The sequence below is a fragment of the Nipponia nippon genome, unplaced genomic scaffold, assembly GCF_047370975.1.
Source record: "Nipponia nippon isolate SJK-2023a ecotype South Korea unplaced genomic scaffold, ASM4737097v1 scaffold_30, whole genome shotgun sequence".
NCBI classification, from domain to species: domain Eukaryota; kingdom Metazoa; phylum Chordata; class Aves; order Pelecaniformes; family Threskiornithidae; genus Nipponia; species Nipponia nippon.
In genome coordinates, this window is record NW_028262348.1 from 308,646 (window position 1) to 328,530 (window position 19,885).

General features: G+C 58.9%; 1 protein-coding gene and 1 gene segment (V, D, J or C); both read right to left on the reverse strand.

Annotated features, from left to right (window-relative positions):
• Positions 1-5,872: 5,872 nt before the first annotated feature.
• On the reverse strand, positions 5,873-14,431 carry LOC104009724 (immunoglobulin lambda-1 light chain-like). Its single transcript, XM_087768570.1, has 4 exons — positions 14,359-14,431; positions 13,936-14,219; positions 8,097-8,142; positions 5,873-6,384 (listed from the first exon to the last, which is right to left on the reverse strand). The coding sequence occupies exons 1-4, from the start codon at positions 14,402-14,404 to the stop codon at positions 6,062-6,064; spliced, it is 699 nt and encodes a 232-aa protein (XP_087624696.1). The 5' UTR covers positions 14,405-14,431; the 3' UTR covers positions 5,873-6,061.
• A 1,902-nt stretch (positions 14,432-16,333) lies between these two features.
• Positions 16,334-17,163, reverse strand: LOC148054380 (Ig lambda chain V-1 region-like). The segment is given in 2 exon segments: positions 16,334-16,896; positions 17,036-17,163. Coding segments are annotated over 2 exon segments (405 nt in total).
• Positions 17,164-19,885: the final 2,722 nt, after the last annotated feature.

Below are 19,885 nucleotides of genomic sequence, written 5' to 3' on the forward strand. Positions count from 1 at the left end.
CCTGAGCATTTATCTTTGGGACTGTTTACCTCTCCCCGAGGTTTAATACACATACAAATAAAAACCCCAGCGGGGGTCCGGCCACCCCTCCGGGTGCCTTCCTGCCGGCTGCCAGCTGCGAGCCGGCGGTTGCTGTTTTGACAGAGCTATGCAAATGCTCTCCTCTTCTCAAGTGGTCTTGATTGCTCAGGTCGTGTTTTCGACCACGCCAGCCTCAAACATTTATTTATTTCATTTAATTCCCTTTCAATTGCAGGGCAATAAACCTCGGCTTTGGGCTCTGTGGCTGTCCCCAGCTGGGGCTTTGACTGGGGGGGTGTTTCATAGTATTTTATAATTCATAACCTGTATTTTATAATTTATAACCCATACTTTATTCATTCATAATCTGTATTTTATTTCCCAGATTTGGGGAAATCTTCCCCATATTGTGGGAGTCTGGAGGCTGCCCCATGCATCTCATGGCAGGTCAGACTGACGGACAAGCCCAGCTAAGGGGCTGCCTTGGCAGGAGGCAGAGACTGATTATTTTAATTCAGTTAAGGAGAGAGGATTTGGGGTGACCCGGCAGTGGGGTGGCAGCAGGAGACCCCGGGCTAGTCCCCTTGTTGCAGTGGCACAGGGGGACAAGGCCATGAGCTGAGCAGTATCAGGGTCAGCCCTGGCCCCAAACCTGGTGTGTGGGGGGTCAGCGGTGCCCGGCCGGGGGCCTGGCTGCACTGGGATTACTGGGGAGGGGTGTGCATGAGAGTGTGCGCGCGCGTGTTTGTGCATATGTGTGCAACTGCGTGCACACAAGTGTACGTGCACACATTTGCAAATGTGTGCATGTGTGTGCACATGCAGCAGCTGGGACACCCCCACACTGGGGCAGGGACCGCTCTGCCGGCCGAGATCCCGCTGGGGAGGACCCTGCCAGGGACCCTCCAGGAGACAGGAGGGGCGACCCTGGGCTGGGGACACATACCCTGGCACAGGCACGCAGCCCCGCCAGCCTCGGCACCAGCCCGCAGTGGGTCCCTGGTCCCCGTCCCCCCCCGCCCATTTTGGGCAGCTTCAGGCTGCCCCAAAACCTGTCCCCCCCGCTGCAGTGGCTGATGGCCCTGCGAGGCGACAGCCTGGTGAGGCAGGGGCGAACTCGCCACAGCAAAGAGCCGGCAACCATCTCGGGGCTGAGCCGACTTTGGGCTTGTCTGCGTGGCACCCACTCGCCTTCACACGTCAGCACCCACTGGAGACGGTTTCGCTTCCTTTTTTTGGCCCCCCCTTCAAGTTTCTGATTGGAGATTGTGGCGGGCAAGGAGTAAATTTAGCCGGGGGATGCCCCGCGGCCGCACAGCTGCACGGCGGTGCCGGCTGAGGGGGCCGGGGGGGCCAGGGCTGGCGTGGCACAGCCCCGGCTCTGCACAGCCTTACCCCAAACCCTTTGGAGAAGGCGGGTACGTGGGCGGGGGGATGTCAGGATGGGGTGCAAGAGCCACCAGCCGCCTCTCCGGGTGCTTGGGGGCTGCACCCCCCTGCTCCGGCAGGGCAGAGGCCATCGGGTGTCGTCTGAGTTTGGCAGAGCCACAGAGCCAAAGCGGGGTCTGGCTCTGCCCCGCTCCCCCCCAGCCTGGGCCAGGGCTATTCTTGGCTCCAGCTCTTGCTTTCGAGTTTCAGCCCTGCTGCCTCCAGGAACGGCGGCTGTTTGGGTGGCTGCAGCTGCCGCGGGGAGGGCAGGCAGGACCCCCCCGGCCCCTCCGGCTGTGCCACGTCGCCCATGTCTCTCCAGATGAGGTGTTTCATCAGCCCCAGGTGCACTCGCTCTGCTCCTGCCACGTCCCCACAAAGGGAGACCCCAAATCCTCCTGGCGTGAGATACTGGGGCTCACCGGGGCCCGGGGAAATCACCAAGTGGTGTACAACAAAAAAAAAGCAAGCCTGGGCTGGTTTTGGGGGGACAAACCTGGCTGGAGGTGGTCCCTGTGGAGGGGGTCTGGCACGGCCACCCCCAGGTGCAAGGCCATGGGTGCGGGAGCTGCCCTAACCCCAGGGCAGGGTCTGGGGACTGGAGCAGAGCTTTGCCCCCTGGGGCTGGGGGGGCTGTTTTGGGGCAAGTGTTGCAAGAGCTCCCATGGCTTCACACCCCTCTGCCTCCATCCTCGCATCCCTCCTTCTGGTCTTGGCTGTGGGGGCCCTCCAAGCCCAAAGCATCTAAACCACCGGGATTTGTTAAACCCCCTCGAAGGCCTTGCTAAGCCCTTGCCTGCAAGCCTCAGACTGGGAGCACAGCTCCCGCCAAGCCCCAACCCTGCCATGGGACCTGCTGCCTCTCTCTGCAGCTGATTAAAGCCTTCCTGAAGCATCTCATTTACTAAATTAGATCCCCCTTGATTTAAAATTAATGGCAAGCTGGGAAAACAAAAAAATAAATTACTCTTTAAAATTGCAGCACTGGAGACAGCAGAGCAAGAGTGAGAGCTGCAGCTGGGGAGGGGCGTGGGTTTCAGTTTGGCTCAGCACATTTGCTCACCAGAAAGCCCCACCGAGGGTGGCTGCGGGAGCAGGACATGCCTTTTCTTCCCAGGCACTGCTTCCCACCCTGCTGGGGGCTGGATCAGGCCCCGCATCCCAGTGTGATTCCCAGCAGCGGCTCTCTAGCCCTGTTGAAGGGCTTGTTATGGGTAAAAAGGTGGCTGAAAATTCACCATGCTGTGGGCGGCGGGGGAGTATGGGGGCCCTGGGAGGGGCAGGGCCATTGATCTATAATTCAGTAGGTTTTTCCTTGCCAGTTGTTCCTTACGGAAAGGATTTAGCAAAATCTTTTAATCAATAATTAGTGAGGTTTCCTGCTCCAGGAGTCAGAGGCGCGCCTGTGCTCTGCTCGCCCAGACCCGAGCCAAAGCGAGACCCCAGCTCATGGCCCAGCAAGACCTGCCCCAAACTGAGCTGGTGAAAAGCTCGGTCCAGTGTCCTGTAACCGAGGGACAGGCTTTACTCATGGGATGTCGAGATGGATTTCAAGCCGCACAAAAGCGTTGCCCTGCTGCCCCCCTCCAGACCAGCCGCCCCCCAAAATGTGGCATTTAGCAGGGTAAAACCTGGTAGCATGGCTGTGACAGGGGCTCCTGTGTTACCCCGTCATTCACTCCGGCCTCAACCACTGCTTAAGGGGTGATTTGCCAACTACTGGAAGCAATAATTACTGAGGCTTCAGCTTTCTCAGTGGGAAAGAAAGCGAGCATCCTTCCTGGCAGCAGGTCTCAGTCCTTGGGGCATTTTTGGCTGGCAGAAACCCAGGCAGCAGCTCTCCCTGGTGAAAGCCTTGGCAGCACCATGAGGCCAGGGATGAGGATGCTGCGGCAGGGGGTTGCTGGGGAATAACCTTGCTTGCCCATGGAAAGGGGCTCAGCGCCGGGGCGGAGGACCTGGTGCCGTCTCTGAGTCCATGTCCCCCAGCAGCAAGCCAGGCTGGCTATGTGCGGCCACGCTGCAGGGACCCTCACCTCCTGGACCTGCTACCGCAGGTGCTGCAGCCCGGCAGACCCCAGGACCAACTCTGCCGGCCTTCTACTGCTGCAGGCTCTCTCTGCCTGGGAAGCTGTGTCTTAAAGGAGCTCATTTTGAAACACATCAGGACAGATGCCTCCATCGCCCTTCCTTCCCTTGCTGTGATGCAGTCTGAGCATCTGTCCCACTGCTGACTCCTTCCCTGTGGCCAGTGGCAGCCCAGGGGACTGTGATCTGGCCTGGGCATAGGTTTGCTCTGTGGAGATGGGGTTTCCTGGGAAAACCCTGAGTCTGTCACCCCACACATGGGCAGGGACACTGGGACTGCCTCCCTCATCCCAGTCCCCCGTGCAGGGCGATGGGAAGGGGGTTTGCCCCATGCACGGGGCTGTGCTGTGGCAAGGTCTCCCTTGCCCGGCTGGGGAACAGGATAAAGCCAGGATAAAGCCAGAATAAAGCCAGGATAAAGCCAGAATAAAGCCAATAAAGTTGTTTTGGAGTACGAGGTGCCTGTTGGCACCTCTGGTGGGGTCCAGGCCCTGCTGCCAGCTCCAAAAAGCAGGAGGGAAGAAGGGCCAGGGCAGACCAGGGCTCACGTCCCCCCCGCCCCTCCCATCTGTGTCCTGCCAGGACTGCACAGTGCCCATGGTCACCGCAGGCCTGGCACACATCCCTGGAGCTCCTCGGGGTGCCTAGAGAAGGCTCAAGCTGTGCCCTGGTGAGAACAAAATGCCTGGTGCAGCCAGGGAAACCCCAGCAGCCCCGGAGCAGGGCACCCCAGGGCGGCCCCAGCGAGGGGTGAGACTTTGCTGGGGGTCAGAGTGGTGCTGTGCTGCAGGGGCTGAGCCCCTGTCTGTGCCAGCTGGGATGACCCCCTTCGGTGGCATGCGGACAGGGAGACAGGCTGGCAGAGGCCTGGGGCACTCAGTGCACCTCCCAGTGCCCCACCGTCCCCAGGGGCTGCAGGGTCACCAGACAGCGAGAGAGAAACAGCAGCCGCAAACAGCCCTGCTGCTTGGCAAAAGCTGATTTTAGTGCACGTGGAGATCCCCCCTGGAGCCCTGCATCCAGCTCGGGGGTCCTCAGCACAGGAAGGACACGGACCTGTTGGAGCGGGGCCAGAGGGGGCCACGAAAAAGGTCAGAGGGCTGGAGCACCTCTGCTGTGAGGACAGGCTGAGAGAGCTGGGGGTGTTCAGCCTGGAGAAGGCTGCGGGGAGCCCTCATTGCGGCCTTTCAGTACTTAAAGGCGGCTTATAAGAAAGATGGGGACAGACTTTCTAGCAGGGCCAATAGCGATAGGACAAGGGGTGATGGTTTTGAACTAAAAGAGGGGAGATTCAGACTAGATATAAGGAAGAACTTTTTTACAATGAGGGTAGTGAAACACTGGAAGGGGTTGCCCAGAGTGGTGGGAGATGCCCCATCCTTGGAAACATTCAAGGCCAGGCTGGACGGGGCTCTGAGCACCGTGATCTGGTTGTAGATGTCCCTGCCCATTGCGGGGGGGATGGACTGGACGACCTTTAAAGGTCCCTTCCATCCCAAAGCATTCCGTGATTCTGTGACTCTGTGTCCCCAGAAGACGCCTGCAGGGACATGTGGCAACCCAAAGCCTGGTGGGGCCTGGCACCCCGCTGGCACTGACACAGCCCAAGGAGGGGGAATGTGGTGAGGCCATCCCCCCTTTACCAAGAGGCTGGGGCATCTCCCCCAGAATCGCACACAGTGTGGCGGGGTGCTCCCATCCCCTGTCCCCGGGGTGGCTCCTGGCAGCTCTGATGAGGCACCCACAGCTGAGCACTGGCGCTCTCAGCACAGCTGTGGCTGTGAGTCGCTCTATGTGCAGGGCCACAGGGAAACTTCCAGGTTGCCGTGGCACAGGGTGCAAGAGATGGACTGGTGCATGTGAATGCCCCGGCGGCTACACTGGCACCCCCATCCCGGGGGACACAGGGGTGACCAGGGAAATGGGGACAGAGGCAGGGCTGGCCATCAAAGGGACACAGCTGGCCATCGCCCCACCACAAACCACGTGTCCCTGCAAGGGACCTGGTGCCGAGAGGCCAGCGGGGGAGGGACAAGGCCGGCACGGCCAGGGCCACGTGCTCGCCAGCAGCATGGGAACTTAGACCAGGCTGATGCCCCAAGCTGCTCGCCCCCTGGTCTTGGTGGTCCCAGGGGGATTCAGCAGGGTCCCTGGGGGTGAGCAAGAGCTGCAGGGAGCCCTGGACACCCCCAGCAATACATGTGTGTGTGTGTGTGCGTGTGCGCGTGCGCGTGCATGTGTGTTTCCATCCCACCCTCCTCCATACTGGTGCCACTGGGGTGATGCCAGCCGGCGCGGGGGGAGCAGGCGCGTTGGAAGGACACAGAGACAGGGATGCTGAGCCAGCACTAGTTCAGTGTCGGTGTTTATTTGTGTGACACTCAGGGCAGGGGGACAGGAGCAGGGGACAGGGGGACATGGGGAGAGACATCTGCAGTGGTGGGGGGGAGCCGCTGCCCCCAGCAGCAGGGAAGAGGGAGGGGGCCGGCGAGGGGCTGCCGGGTGCGGGGAGGTCCCGGCAGGGTTAGGAGCACTCGGATCTCTTCAAGCTCTTCTCCACGTTGCCGGCCTCGTGCGTGACCTTGCATGCGTAGGTCTCGTGGCTCTTCCAGTCGGCAGCACTCAGCGTCAGGTAGCTGCTGGCCATGTACTGGTTGTTGGTCTGCCGCTGGGGCTGGCTGGTCTCGATGCCACTGGAGAGGGTGCGGCCATCGGCCGTCCAGGCCACCTGCACGCTGCGCGGGTAGAAGTCTCCCAGCAGACACACCAGGGTGGCTTTGTTCTGTGTTGAGAGCTCATCGGAAGATGGCGGGAAGAGGTAGACGGTGGGGGAGACCTTGGGCTGCCCTGCGAGGGGAGAGAGCGGCACGGGGTCATGGGGGACCCTGTGCCCCGCCACAGCCCCCCGCCTGCCCTGCCTGCCCTGCCTGCCCCAGCTGGCACTGCCCAGAAACTCCCCACTTCCCCCACAGCTAAGCATTTATCATTTATAACTCTAATATATCTAGATTTGGGATACATCTCTCTCTATATATTTTATATATATATATATAATCATAGAATAGTCTGGGTTGGAAGGGAACCTTTAAAGGTCATCTAGTCCAACCCCCTACCATGAGCAGGGACATCTTCAACTAAATCAGGTTGCTCAGATGTATATATATAAAAATATATGTGTATATATGTGTGTGTGTAATACACACATATACATACATCCCATATATACTTGTATATATGTTATATATATACTATATGTATATATATGTGCATATACAGGTTATATATTATAGATATCTAGATATACATATAATACATGTCATATATGTATATTATATATTACATACATAAACTATATACTGCCTATATATGTAGTATATATTGTTATATAAATATGTCTTATATATAATTTATATAATATACATATTTATGTATTTATATATTTCATATATTTCATATATAATATCTATTATTATATTATATATAATATATATTATATTATATATATATTTCATATATAAAATATATATATAAACCCCAAAATTTCTGGTTAGTTGCCATAAACCCATTTTTTTTTCCTTTTGCAAGGCACTTTTTTTTTAAATCAAAATTTCAAAGACAAACCGTCCTGTTTTCTGCCCAGTTCTGCTTTCAGACACTTTCAGGCTTGTCTCAGAAAATGTACAACTAAGAATCACCCGAAGAAAGACAGAGGAAAGGTGTTTGGTCTTTCTGAAGTGGTTCTGCTGCCTCCTCAAATGTACAATTTGTCTCTCTCTCTCTCTCTATCTCTACTGGAAAACCAGGAGGACTCTGCCATTAAAACTTGCCGCTGAAGAAATTGGCAAACTACATTTTTCTCAATCTTACGCCTCTAGTAACTTGGTTCAGACTCGGATTTTTGGCCAAGTTGTTTTAAAAATTACAGACAAAGACAGACAAAGAATGTTCCCAACAGCATTTTCAACACAACAATCTCAATTTTTGACACAGCTTACCTGGACAAATGGGCTCTTTAAGATACCCCTGAAAACTTTTGGTTAAGATCCCAGGGACGTGCCATTTTAACACAAAGTTGTTAAAGCCGAGGACGGGCTGCCATTTCACAGCACCTGCACCCTCGGCCACGGGACACCACAGAGGAGCCCCTGCTCTTCACCGAGGGCAACAGACTTAGTCCTCAGGACTAAGAGTTGAGCACTTAGACCTTAGACTGACGACTAATTTCTTTAACAAAGAATAAAATTGACTTTCTTAGACACCTAAACCTGATTTTCTGAAATAGGTTCCCTGAGACCTCAGACACATTTCCTGGCCAAATTTTAAGATCTTTCAATTAAGAAAATACCCCCCGATCCTCTGTGGCGCGCACCAGAGCCCTCCAAGTCCACTGGGACAAGACACAACCCGCAATCCTGCGCTTAATGTCCACCCCCGAACCGGCGGCAGACCCCAGCCCAGCGCCAAGTCTGAGGAAAAAAACCCCAAATGACTGAAAAATCGACAAAATGTCACAATTTCGTGGTGGGGAAGGAAAGACCGAGAAGAAGTCGGCGACTCACCTAGGACGGTCAACATGGTCCCAGCCCCGAATGCACCACACAGTGATACAGGGCCATGCAAAAACCTCCTGCCCCATGGCAGGAGCAGTCCTGGACCCCATGGATGTGGCAGGATGGAGGTGATGGGATGGAGATGCCCCAATGGATGCAGCAGGATGGAGGTGATAGGATGGAGATGCCTCAATGGATGCAGCAGGATGGAGGTGATGGGATGGAGATGCCCCGACGGACACAGCAGGATGGAGGTGATGAGATGGAGATGCCTCAATGGATGCAGCAGGATGGAGGTGATGGGATGGAGGTGTCCCGATTAGACACAGCAGGCTGGATGCGTGGTGTTGGACGTGCCCCAGTGGATGTGGCACGGCAGGAGCAGCAGGACAGCCGTATGGGGAAAACTGTGTGTCCTTGCTGGAGGGGCCATGGGAAAACAGGTGGCCTTGGCCCCTCCATCCCACATGGACCACTTTGCCCAGCTCTCCAGAGCCATGGCTGTGTCACTGGCTGCTCCAGAGACCCACTGCTACCCAGGACCATGCACCTTGAGCTTGTTACAAGCCCATGTCCCTGCCTGTGGTGCAGGGACGTTAATCCTAGGTGAGGAAGGGCTGGTGGAGGCTTTGGGTGCCCCTAAGGCGCAACAGGCAGCTCCTTGCCTCGACCTGCTCTGCTGCCATGCAGGTGGCTGTGGGCTGCCCCGGGGAGCACTGGCCACCATCCTGCAATCCCCTCAGGCCTCACAGTGTCTGCAGCCGGGACGAACAGGGACCACCGGCCATCGGACAGTATGTGCGCGGGTAAACTTCATGAATAAACCATCCATCTGTCCTTCCCACTGCCCAGAAACACCAGTGCTGTGGTTTCATATGGCACCCCACTTCCTGGTGCCTGTGCCACCCTGCAGCCTGACTCTGCTCTCCGGGGCAAAACCGGAGCCTGGCACAGCTCACATCCTCACCTGGGCAGGATTTTCGGTGCCTGGTGGGTGGGTGAGCCTCCTTGTGGCAGCGGTGTCAGGATGCCCTGTGCTGGGGCAGCTGGTGGCAGGAGAGCAGTGCAGCCCTGGCTGCCGTCGCGCTGCACCCGCCGCTGTGCTAGAGCTCAGCCTGGCGCTCAGGGCGCTGGACCATCCCATCGAGGATAAATAAGCACTTCCCTCCGTCACACCCAGCATCTTGGTGCCGGCAAAGGCACTGGTGCAGGGTTGGCTCCGGTGCATTCAGAGCCCCCCCGAGACAACAAAGCCTGCCAGCCATGACGGAAGATCACACCCCGGGTTGCTTGCTGAAGGCACCTATTGCTGCATCAGTGGGTGATGACCAAAGGCTGAATTCAAGGTTTTATTTCTGCCCTAACAGAGCTCAGCACAGGTTTCAGCACTTAATGCCCTGCCTGGGTCAGGGGGCCCAGTCTGCAGGCGGAGGGGAGGGCTAGGGGCATCGGCCAGCACTGGGCGCTGCAGTGGAGGACCCCTGGCTGGCTGCTTTCTCCAACTTAATTTAGCTCCTGCCTTTGCTGCAGGAGATCAAGCCAGTGCCCCCGGACCAAACTCAGGGCTGGTGCAGCCGCAGCACCTGAGATGGCTCCTGCTCCACTCCCCAGCTGCAACAGAATTTGGGACAGGAGCCTGGGGAGGGAAGACAGCAGTCAGCTGGGGACACCCAAGGATCAGCCGCAGACCATCGCGGGGGGAAAATGCACCAATGCAGCGAGCTCAAGACGTGGGAGCGAGCAGTTAAGCTCTCAGCCGATCAGGGCCATGTTTTGTTGCAGGGTCATGATCTTATTTGACCAAGGGGGAAGGACTGGGAAATGTGGATGCAGGGCCAGCACTGGCTCAGGGTTTATTTGGATGATGCCCAGGACGAGGGGACAGGGCAGGGGAGATGGGAGGGATTCAGGCACGAGGAAAAGAAAGAGCCCACAGAGACAGCAGTGACTTGCACAGAGGGAGGGGACAGGGATGGGACAGGTGGTGAAGCACTGTGCCAGGGGATGTGATGTTCCAGGACCAGGGTTGTCTGCTCCCCAGTAGGCTTAGGAGCGCACAGATCTATTCAGGACCTTCTCGATGGTGCCACTCTCATGCCTGACCGTGCAGGTGTAGGTCTCATGGCTCTTCCAGTCAGCAGCACTCAGCGTCAGGTAGCTGCTGGCCATGTACTGGTTGTTGGTCTGCCACTGGGTCTGGTTGGTCTTGATGCCACTGGTGAGGGCATGGCCATCAGCTGTCCAGGCCACCTGCATGGTGCTGGGGTAGAAGTGTCCCAGCAGACACACCAGGGTGGCTTTGCTCTGCCCTGAGAGCTCCTCGGCAGATGGCGGGACGAGGTGGACAGTGGGGGAGACCTTGGGCTGCCCTGCGAGGGAAGAGAGTGGTGCAGGGAGGTGGATGTGGAAGGAGGAAGGTCTTTAAAGTGTGGACATGCCTGTACCCACGGGGTTTTGGTCCTGGCTGGAATCTTTCAGTGCAGCTCCCACCACCAGCAAAGGAGCTAACAGCTCAAGGTCTCTGCAGTCAGCTTATTTTTTAATATTCAGCCTAGCAATCTAAAAAGGCTGCCCTGGAAGTAAGAGGCCCCAGGTCTCCAGAGGACACCCAGTCGGCGTGTCTGCAGTATTCCCCGTCACCAGCGTCCCATGACTTGGCCCTGTGCCATGCGTGCGTGCAGCTGTAGCCAAGGCTCAGCTACACTGCTTTTTGGAGGCTGAAGAGGCAGCCATCCTCCTGAGTGCCATTGAGACATGAAGAGGCAACCTTGTCCTCAGCCAGCAAGCCCAACCCGTTTGCTCAGACTTGAAGCACTTCCATTTCAGCCCCCCTATATATTTCCTCATCATACCATAGAGCACACCTGGGAGCTTCTCCTTAGGAGAAAGGGAAATGTTAAGGAATTTCTGTTTCATAAACTCCAATATAATCTGGCTGTCTGGCAAATATAGATATATTTTTACCCAGTAACTTCTGCACTCAGACAAGTTGAACAAGACCCATGGGATCAGTAGAGGGTCTGCAGATTTGAAAGGACCAAAAATGTTTTGCAAGCAGCAAAGCCCAATTAGCCTGTAAAACCTTGTTTCCTCCTGTCAAGGAAAGGCACATGAATACGTTTCAGTGCGGTTAAACAGACAGAGGACATGCTACTATAGCCAAATGGAGAAGTTGAAGAAAGAAAAAAAACCCCACCTCAAACCCCAGGAAGAGCCCATACAGCCCCTGGCATGGGGAAGACCCTGTGTGAGCATCAGAGCAACTTACTGAGGACGGTCAGCTGGGTCCTGCCACCAAAGAACTAAACACAGCGACACATTGCTGTGTAGAAGGAGCCTAAGCAGCTGCTTATGCACAGCGGGCAGCCCCTGCGCGCCGTGAGCGTGGCGGGGAGGCAGCCAGGCTCCCAGCCGCTGATGCAGCTTGTGCAGTGCTGCTTGCTGGGGATGATGGAGTAGGGATGGTATTTGTGCGTGCTCCCCCCTACCCACCTCTCCCAGGGGATATCCAGCAGCTGTGCCACTGTTGGCCGAGGTCTTGGCTGAAATCACGTCACGTGGAGAAGTCAGAGATGCACTGAGCACAGGCAGCCCTGAGTGGGCGGCATGGCCTAGGACCACGAAGTAAAGGGCGAGTGAGAGCAGCGGGTCCCAGTGCATGCGTGTGCTGAGGGGGAACATGCATTACTGCCAGGGTGAGCGCAGTGGAGGGCAGGCAGCCTGTGTGCTGCCGATCCTGCCCTGGGCACCCTCCTGCCTTTGGGAGCTGAGCTGGACAGTGCCGGAGCAGCCTTCAGCACCAAGCAGAGCACTTAAACCCATCTCACCCCATTCTGCCAAGGTGGTGGCTGCTTCCCAAGGCACCAGGGCCAGAGGATGGTGCTGCTCCACCAGCTAAGCCAGCTCCGGAGCAGCAGGGAGGAGCAGCAGGAACAGAAGGGCATGGCAGACGTATTTTCCTTGCACAGGAGCCAGGGAGACCGCAGAGACCTGCAGGTTTGCTCCAAGCACCCTGCCAGCAGTATCCCCTACCCACCCAGGAACTCGGCTTCCCACAGAGCTGCCCCTGCCCATTCTGCATCCCCCAGGCTGCTGGTCCTGGTAGTGCCCTATTAGCCCCTGCCTTCACAGCCCCTTGGAGCAGCAGCCCTCGGGTGAGGGCTCCTGGCAGCATCTGCCAAGGGCCAGGGCACACAAAGCGGGTTGGAGAGGAGGCATCAGAGGCTGTTGGTAAAGAGGAAGAGCTGGGACTAGCAGAGAAAAGCATGCAAGGGATGTGGATACCTACATACAGCTGCAATAGCCAAGGCAGGGGTGAGCCAGGATGGGTTTCAGCTAAGATCGATTAACTTCAAATTCCCCAGGGAAGGCTTGGCTGCTGCTTTGTAAAGTGTTTTCCCAGCATGGTGCCAAACTCACAGGGCACAGGGTGCTCGGCTCAGAGCAAACAAGCTCTTGGAGCCCTGAATTTCAATAGCACCAACTTAAATTGAACTTGAAAATATTCAAATGCTGTGGTTTGTGCAAGTGGTTATAGAAAGGGGCAGAGTCAGTGAACCTCCTGAGTCACTAGAAAATGAATTATGCTTCGAAGATTTTGTGGTTTGAGGCACTTTTCTCTTTCAGAGGTTTGGTTTGCCTCTGGGGAGGCTTATGCATTGGTGCAAAGGCTGAAACTACAAAAAAAAAAAAAAATCACTGAAATTGTCTATGTAAAGCATTTAGCTGAATGCGGACAACCAGTTTCTGAGCATTTCTCAGACTTCGATGGGGTTTTGGGTCCATTTTAGGGGAGGACAATAAAGAGGAAGAACATTCAGTTTGACAGTCATCCATCTCTTTTCCTTGGAGGAAGGCATGGAGGAGGACAGATGCTGTGCTAGACGTACCGGGATGTTGGCCCTTCAACACCTGCCTGGCACATGTCCGTGGCAGGAGCGGGAGCAGGTAAGGGGGTGCTGGTCCCAGGGGGGCACTGGGGAGGCTACGTACAACTGCTGTGTCCCAGCTGCTGGGGCTGAGCAGCGGAGGCCACGCCAGGCACTCTCTGCTGCTGCCATGTCGATCACCCAGTCATGCCTGGAAGCGAATGAGAAGGGAAAGGGCAGGATGTGCTCAGCAGCTTTGCAGCATGCACCACTGCTGCCTGGATCAGGGAACCTGGAAGGGAGGGGAGAGAGGAGAGAAGACGGGGGTCAGCCAATGCCCCATGAGCACAGCCCTCCCCGGGCAGCGGGACGGGGAGGGACCCGTGTGCCCAAAGGCCCCGGCCGGGCGCAGCGAGTCTGGACAGGGTACCTGAGCCATGGGCGAGCACCGCGAGGAGGAGAGGGGCCCAGGCCATGGCGCGATCCCACCAGCTCTGCGTCCCCACGCCGATGGGGCTGTGTCGCGGACCCCAACTCCCTTTTAAACCCCCACAGCAGCAGGAGGCAGCACCCGAGGGGCCCTGGGGCAACAGCGGGGTTGTGTCTTGCTTCCCCAGTGCTGGGAGTCACCGTGACCCTGATCAGCACTGGTGTCCCAGGCAGCACAGTAAGAGACAGCCTCTGCCTCAGCTTGGACCCCAGGGATGGGTAACGTGGCCATGGAGAGTGGCACATTCCCAAGTGCTGTACATCCCCTCCCCAGATGACAGGGGACAGGCACAGACCTGGGGCTCTACGGGACAGCTGAGCCGGGACACCAGGCACAGCCACCTGCAGCGCAGGGCAGCAAGGGCAGGGCCATGGCGGGCACCTGTCCCACCATCAAACAGGGACAGCAGAGACTCCTAACAGGCCCCTGTGATGGTGGGACGTTTTTGTATCACTTCCCCATTGCTTTGTGTCACTGTGACAGCAGCACTGCTGCCGTCGTAGCCACCACAGAAATAGACAGCCTCGTCCTCGGCTTGGACCCCACTGATGGTTAACGTGCCCGTGGTGCCAGACTTGGATCCGGAGAATCGCGAAGGGATGTCCGAGGGTCTCTTGTCATTAGCATAGATGACAGTGACAGGGGCACTGCCAGGTTCCTTCTGCTGGTACCAGCCAAAGTAGCTGCTACTCCCGGAGCAGGTGATCCTGACGGTTTCTCCCGGGTTCGCTGACACCGAGGGCGGCTGAGTCACTGCTGCCTGGACCAGGGAACCTGGAGAGGGAGAGGAGAGAGGGGAGAAGACGGGGGTCAGCCAGTGCCCCATGAGCACAGCCCTCCCCGGGCAGCGGGACGGGGAGGGACCCGTGTGCCCAAAGGCCCCGGCCGGGCGCAGCGAGTCTGGACAGGGTACCTGAGCCATGGGCGAGCACCGCGAGGAGGAGAGGGGCCCAGGCCATGGCGCGATCCCACCAGCTCTGCGTCCCCACGCCGATGGGGCTGTGTCGCGGACCCCAACTCCCTTTTAAGCCCCCACCCGCCCGGAGCACGGCCCCTCCATGCAAATCTGACCCCGCGCTCAGGGCCGGATCCTGCCCGCGCCTCTCTCCCCACCTCCCTCCCCGCTCCACGCCCAGCCCCAGATGCAGTGGGGCTTGTCCTCGGGCACAGAGCGGAGACATGTCCCAGCTCAGAGTCTGAAACGCACCAGCATGGACCCCCCTGTCCCCAGCCTGGGCCAAGCAGCTGCGGGGCCAAAGGGTGCAGGAGAGCCGGGCTGCTGGGGGCAGGGGGGCAGGCAGCCCCTACAGCTCCCAGTGATGGGGCTGGGACGATGCCAGCCCCCAGCACCCCCCACCCCACTTTCAGCATCTTCCCTTCCTACAGGTGTCCCAGGCCCAACACATGCCTTGGCTGTTCCTGCCCTTCCCCAATGCACCTGGGGCCCTTGCCCCTTCTCTTGCAACAGCCACGCAGCGCCCTGCCCCTGTGGGAACAACCCCTGGCTGGGAATGCTGGGGCCAAGCGGATGGCAGCCCTGTGGCAGAAAAGGCCCCAGGGGACTGGGAGGACACCAAGTTGCACAGGAGCCAGCAAAGTGCCTGTGAGCTGCATTAGCAGGAGTGTTGCCAGCAGCCGGGGAGAGGATCCTTCCCCTTGGCTCAGCGCCCTGAGGCACAGCCCAGTGCTGTGTCAGCTCTGGGTTCCCCAGCCAGGGACAGGGACAGATGGGAGCGATGCCAGGGAAGGGCCTCGAGGATGAGGAAGGACTCAGAGCCTCACTCATACAGAGAGAGGCAGCGTGAGCTGGGACGGCTAGCCCAGGGTGGGGAGCCTCAGGAGCATCTTATCAACATAAATATCTCCTGAGGGTAGGAAAGAAGATGGAGCTGGGCTCCTCTCAGAGGTGTCTGCTGACGGCGTAAGAGGCAATGAGCACAGGCTGAAACACAGGAAAATCTGCCTAAACAGAGCAAAACCTTTTTTCTGCTGCAAGGATGGTCAAACATTGGAACGGGTTGCCCAGAGCGCTGTGAAGGCTCTACCCTTGGAGATATTCAAAACCTGGCTGCACAGGCTGTGGGCAACCTGCAGTAGCCAACCTAGCTTTGAGCAGGTGGTGGGACGAGACGATCTCCAGAGGCACCTCCAGCTCCAGCGATTCAGGGGCTCTCCCCAGCCCCAGCACCTATGGAAACCTCTTACTTTGCTGCTTTTCTGCCCTGGCTCTGCCCCTGCCAGCCCAGGCCCATCACTCAAGACCTTTGCTCTTCCCAGGTCTCCAGTCCCCAGCACAACGGGAGCCATCCAGCACCGAGATCCCGGGCTCCAGCAATGCCTCCCCATGAGCTGACCAAGAGCCCAACGGGCCAGAGCTGGGCAAACGCAGCCAGAGCCGGGGCAGTCCAGGGGCTCTGCTTGCTGCCGTTGGGGGCAGCCCCCGACCAGCCCTGCTCCAACACAGGCACAGGGATCACGGTGCCCTTTGGCGGCCTTGTGCCCAGCCTGAGAGCAGCTGTGCCCGCGGGAAATGCCCCCACCCCCATGACCCTTCCCTGTCCCCAACGCTGCCCTCCCCAGGGTGCCCGGGGCACAGAGACCTGACGGGCACAGGCAGGGCAGGGAAGAGGGAGGCTGCCTCCCTGCAGGCAGCACGGAGGGGACCTGCTGGAGCAGAGCACATGCCCATGGCAGGAGCCACCTCACAGGCATGTGTGCTGGTCCACAACTGCATCCAAGCAGCAGCAGGAGGCAGCACCCGAGGGGCCCTGGGGCAACAGCGGGGTTGTGTCTTGCTTCCCCAGTGCTGGGAGTCACCGTGACCCTGATCAGCACTGGTGTCCCAGGCAGCACAGTAAGAGACAGCCTCTGCCTCAGCTTGGACCCCAGGGATGGGTAACGTGGCCATGGAGAGTGGCACATTCCCAAGTGCTGTACATCCCCTCCCCAGATGACAGGGGACAGGCACAGACCTGGGGCTCTACGGGACAGCTGAGCCGGGACACCAGGCACAGCCACCTGCAGCGCAGGGCAGCAAGGGCAGGGCCATGGCGGGCACCTGTCCCACCATCAAACAGGGACAGCAGAGACTCCTAACAGGCCCCTGTGATGGTGGGACGTTTTTGTATCACTTCCCCATTGCTTTGTGTCACTGTGACAGCAGCACTGCTGCCGTCGTAGCCACCACAGAAATAGACAGCCTCGTCCTCGGCTTGGACCCCACTGATGGTTAACGTGCCCGTGGTGCCAGACTTGGATCCGGAGAATCGCGAAGGGATGTCCGAGGGTCTCTTGTCATTAGCATAGATGACAGTGACAGGGGCACTGCCAGGTTCCTTCTGCTGGTACCAGGCATAGTAGCTGCCAGCACTGGAGCAGGTGATCCTGACGGTTTCTCCCGGGTTCGCTGACACCGAGGGCGGCTGAGTCACTGCTGCCTGGACCAGGGAACCTGGAGAGGGAGAGGAGAGAGGGGAGAAGACGGGGGTCAGCCAGTGCCCCATGAGCACAGCCCTCCCCGGGCAGCGGGACGGGGAGGGACCCGTGTGCCCAAAGGCCCCGGCCGGGCGCAGCGAGTCTGGACAGGGTACCTGAGCCATGGGCGAGCACCGCGAGGAGGAGAGGGGCCCAGGCCATGGCGCGATCCCACCAGCTCTGCGTCCCCACGCCGATGGGGCTGTGTCGCGGACCCCAACTCCCTTTTAAGCCCCCCCCCGCCCGGAGCACGGCCCCTCCATGCAAATCTGACCCCGCGCTCAGGGCCGGATCCTGCCTGGACCGCCCAGAGCAGAGGGGCTGGGACAGCACCAGCTGCAGACAGCTCTGGGCACGTGGCATGGGGCAGCAGCAACGCCCTTCTGCCCCCCAGCCCCAGACGTCGGGACAGATCCCCCCATTCCCGCCCTCCTTCCCTCAGGTCCAGCTGCAGCCTTTCCCCCTGCCCGGCCGATCTCCTCGGTCATGGCCTTGAGTGAGCAGAGGAGCTGGTGCCCAGCCCCGCGCCTTCGAGCTCTGCCCCACAGCCCAGTGCCCTCCGGATGGGCTCAGGCCTCTCATGGGCAACCCCCAGGGCTCGTCACGGTGCCTGTGAGGCAGCCCCAGCGGGCAGGGTCCCTGGGCATGGAGCTGCAAGCTCCCCAGCCTGCAGCCCTTAGACTGTCAGCTGCCCAGGCTTTCCACCAGCAGGAGTTTGCTCCCCAAAACTCCTCATCCCAGGGTTTGAAGGTGAAGCTTTGTCCTGGCCCCTCGGCCAGCAGCACAGTTCTGCCCATCCATGAGGGGGCCGAGGTTTCAGCAGGCTGAAGTCCCCCACGGTGATGCCCAGGAGCAGGGCAAAGACCTCGCTGCGGGCAGGTCCTGCCTGAGCACGGCCAGGCGTCCCCCACCTGCAGCCCAGGCCAGCTGGGCTCCCCCAGCCTGCACCCAGCTGCGCCAGCCAGCCTGCACCCATGGCACCACCTACGGCTCCTCGGCCCACGTGTCCCCCGGCCAGGCCTCGAACGTCCGCAGCACAAGGGCCTCTGCAACGGCCCAGCGGAGCCACACTCCCTCCCCGCTGCATGGCTCCTGCCGGAGCCCTTTGGCTGCAGGAGCCATCAGACATTTCCCTGCCGGTGCTCGCACGGAGCCGTGCCAGCTGGACACCTCCAGGCCAGGGAGAAGCCCGCCAGCAGCCACAGCGCCTCACCGCAGCCCCAGGGGAAGGTGAAAGGGCAGTGGGGAGCAGGTGCCAGTGACGAGGGGGCCTGTTGCAGCGAGGGACAGGGACAGGAGCAGGGCTGCTGGCAGTCATCCCCTCCCCAGATGACAGGGGACAGGCACAGACCTGGGGCTCTACGGGACAGCTGAGCCGGGACACCAGGCACAGCCACCTGCAGCGCAGGGCAGCAAGGGCAGGGCCATGGCGGGCAGCTGCCCCACCAGCAAACGGGGACAGCAGAGACTCCTAACAGGCCCCTGTGATGGCAGGGGGGCTTTGTATCACTTCCCCATTGCTCTGTGTCACCACTATAGCTGCTGTCCACGCCACCACAGAAACAGACAGCCTCGTCCTCGGCTTGGACCCCACTGATGGTTAACGTGGCTGTGGAGCCAGACGTGGATCCGGAGAATCGCGAGGGGATGCCCGAGGGTCTCTGGTTGCTGTTGTAGATGACAGTGACAGGGGCACTGCCAGGTTCCTTCTGCTGGTACCAGCCATAGCTGCCATCAGTGGTGGAGGTGATCCTGACGGTTTCTCCCAGGTTCGCTGACACCAAGGGCGGCTGAGTCACTGCTGCCTGGACCAGGGAACCTGGAGAGGGAGAGGAGAGAGGGGAGAAGACGGGGGTCAGCCAGTGCCCCGCGAGCACAGCCCTCCCCGGGCAGCGGGGTGAAGACGGGGCCCTTAATCCATAAGGTCCCAATGCAAGGCAGGGACCCAGAGCAAAACATACAAAGTCCAAGGCCAGAGCCCTGGGGCCCTGTACGGAAAGCTGGCAGAAGCAGGGATAGGGAGTGCCGGAGTTGGAGAAGGGCCCCAGCCAGGGTATGGGCACATTATGGAGGAGCCCTGCTCAGGCCCTGCCCAGGCCAGAGCATCCCAGCACAGAGGCAACTCCAGCAGCAAGAGGAGGATGGGGCTGCCGGGAGCAAGAGGCAGTGGGGCTGGGGACAAAACAATGCCATGCCTTCTGTAGGGACAGACACGAAGCAGCCCCGGCCCCAGAGTCACCTCCCGAATGGCATGGTACAATCAGGAGGACATTCACAATCACGTCCTTGGAAAGGGACTGGAACTTGCCCCAGCCCCACAGCCCTGCTCAGACAGCAGGGAGAAGGGCAGAAAAAAAAACATTTTTAACTCCTCTGTAGCTCACTTCCACATCTCCATATGTCACTACAACAGCATCACTGCTGCGCTCCCTGCTACCACAGAAATAGACAGCCTCGTCCTTGGCTTGGACCCCACTGATGGTTAACGTGCCCGTGGAGCCAGACACGGATCCGGAGAATCGTGCAGGGATGTCCGAGGGTCTCTTGTTGCTGCTGTAGATGACAGTGACAGGGGCACTGCCAAGTTTCGGCTCCTACCAGCTAACATAATCATAGCTGCCACTGCTAAGCCCAGAGCAGGTGATCCTGACGGTTTCTCCCGGGTTCGCTGACACCGAGGGCGGCTGAGTCAGCGCTGCCTGGACCAGGGAACCTGGAGAGGGAGAGCAGAGAGGGGAGAAGACGGGGGTCAGCCAGTGCCCCGCGAGCACAGCCCTCCCCGGGCAGCGGGATGTGGATGAGGCCCCTGTGCCCATACACCCCAGCCGGGCGCAGTGAGTCTGGACAGGGTACCTGAGCCATGGGCGAGCACTGCGAGGAGGAGAGGGACAAGGCCAGCCAGGCGCCAGGTGCCCAGGCAGCAGATCCTGACAGAGGATGGGGATGGGGTCAGGGTGCTGGGCAAC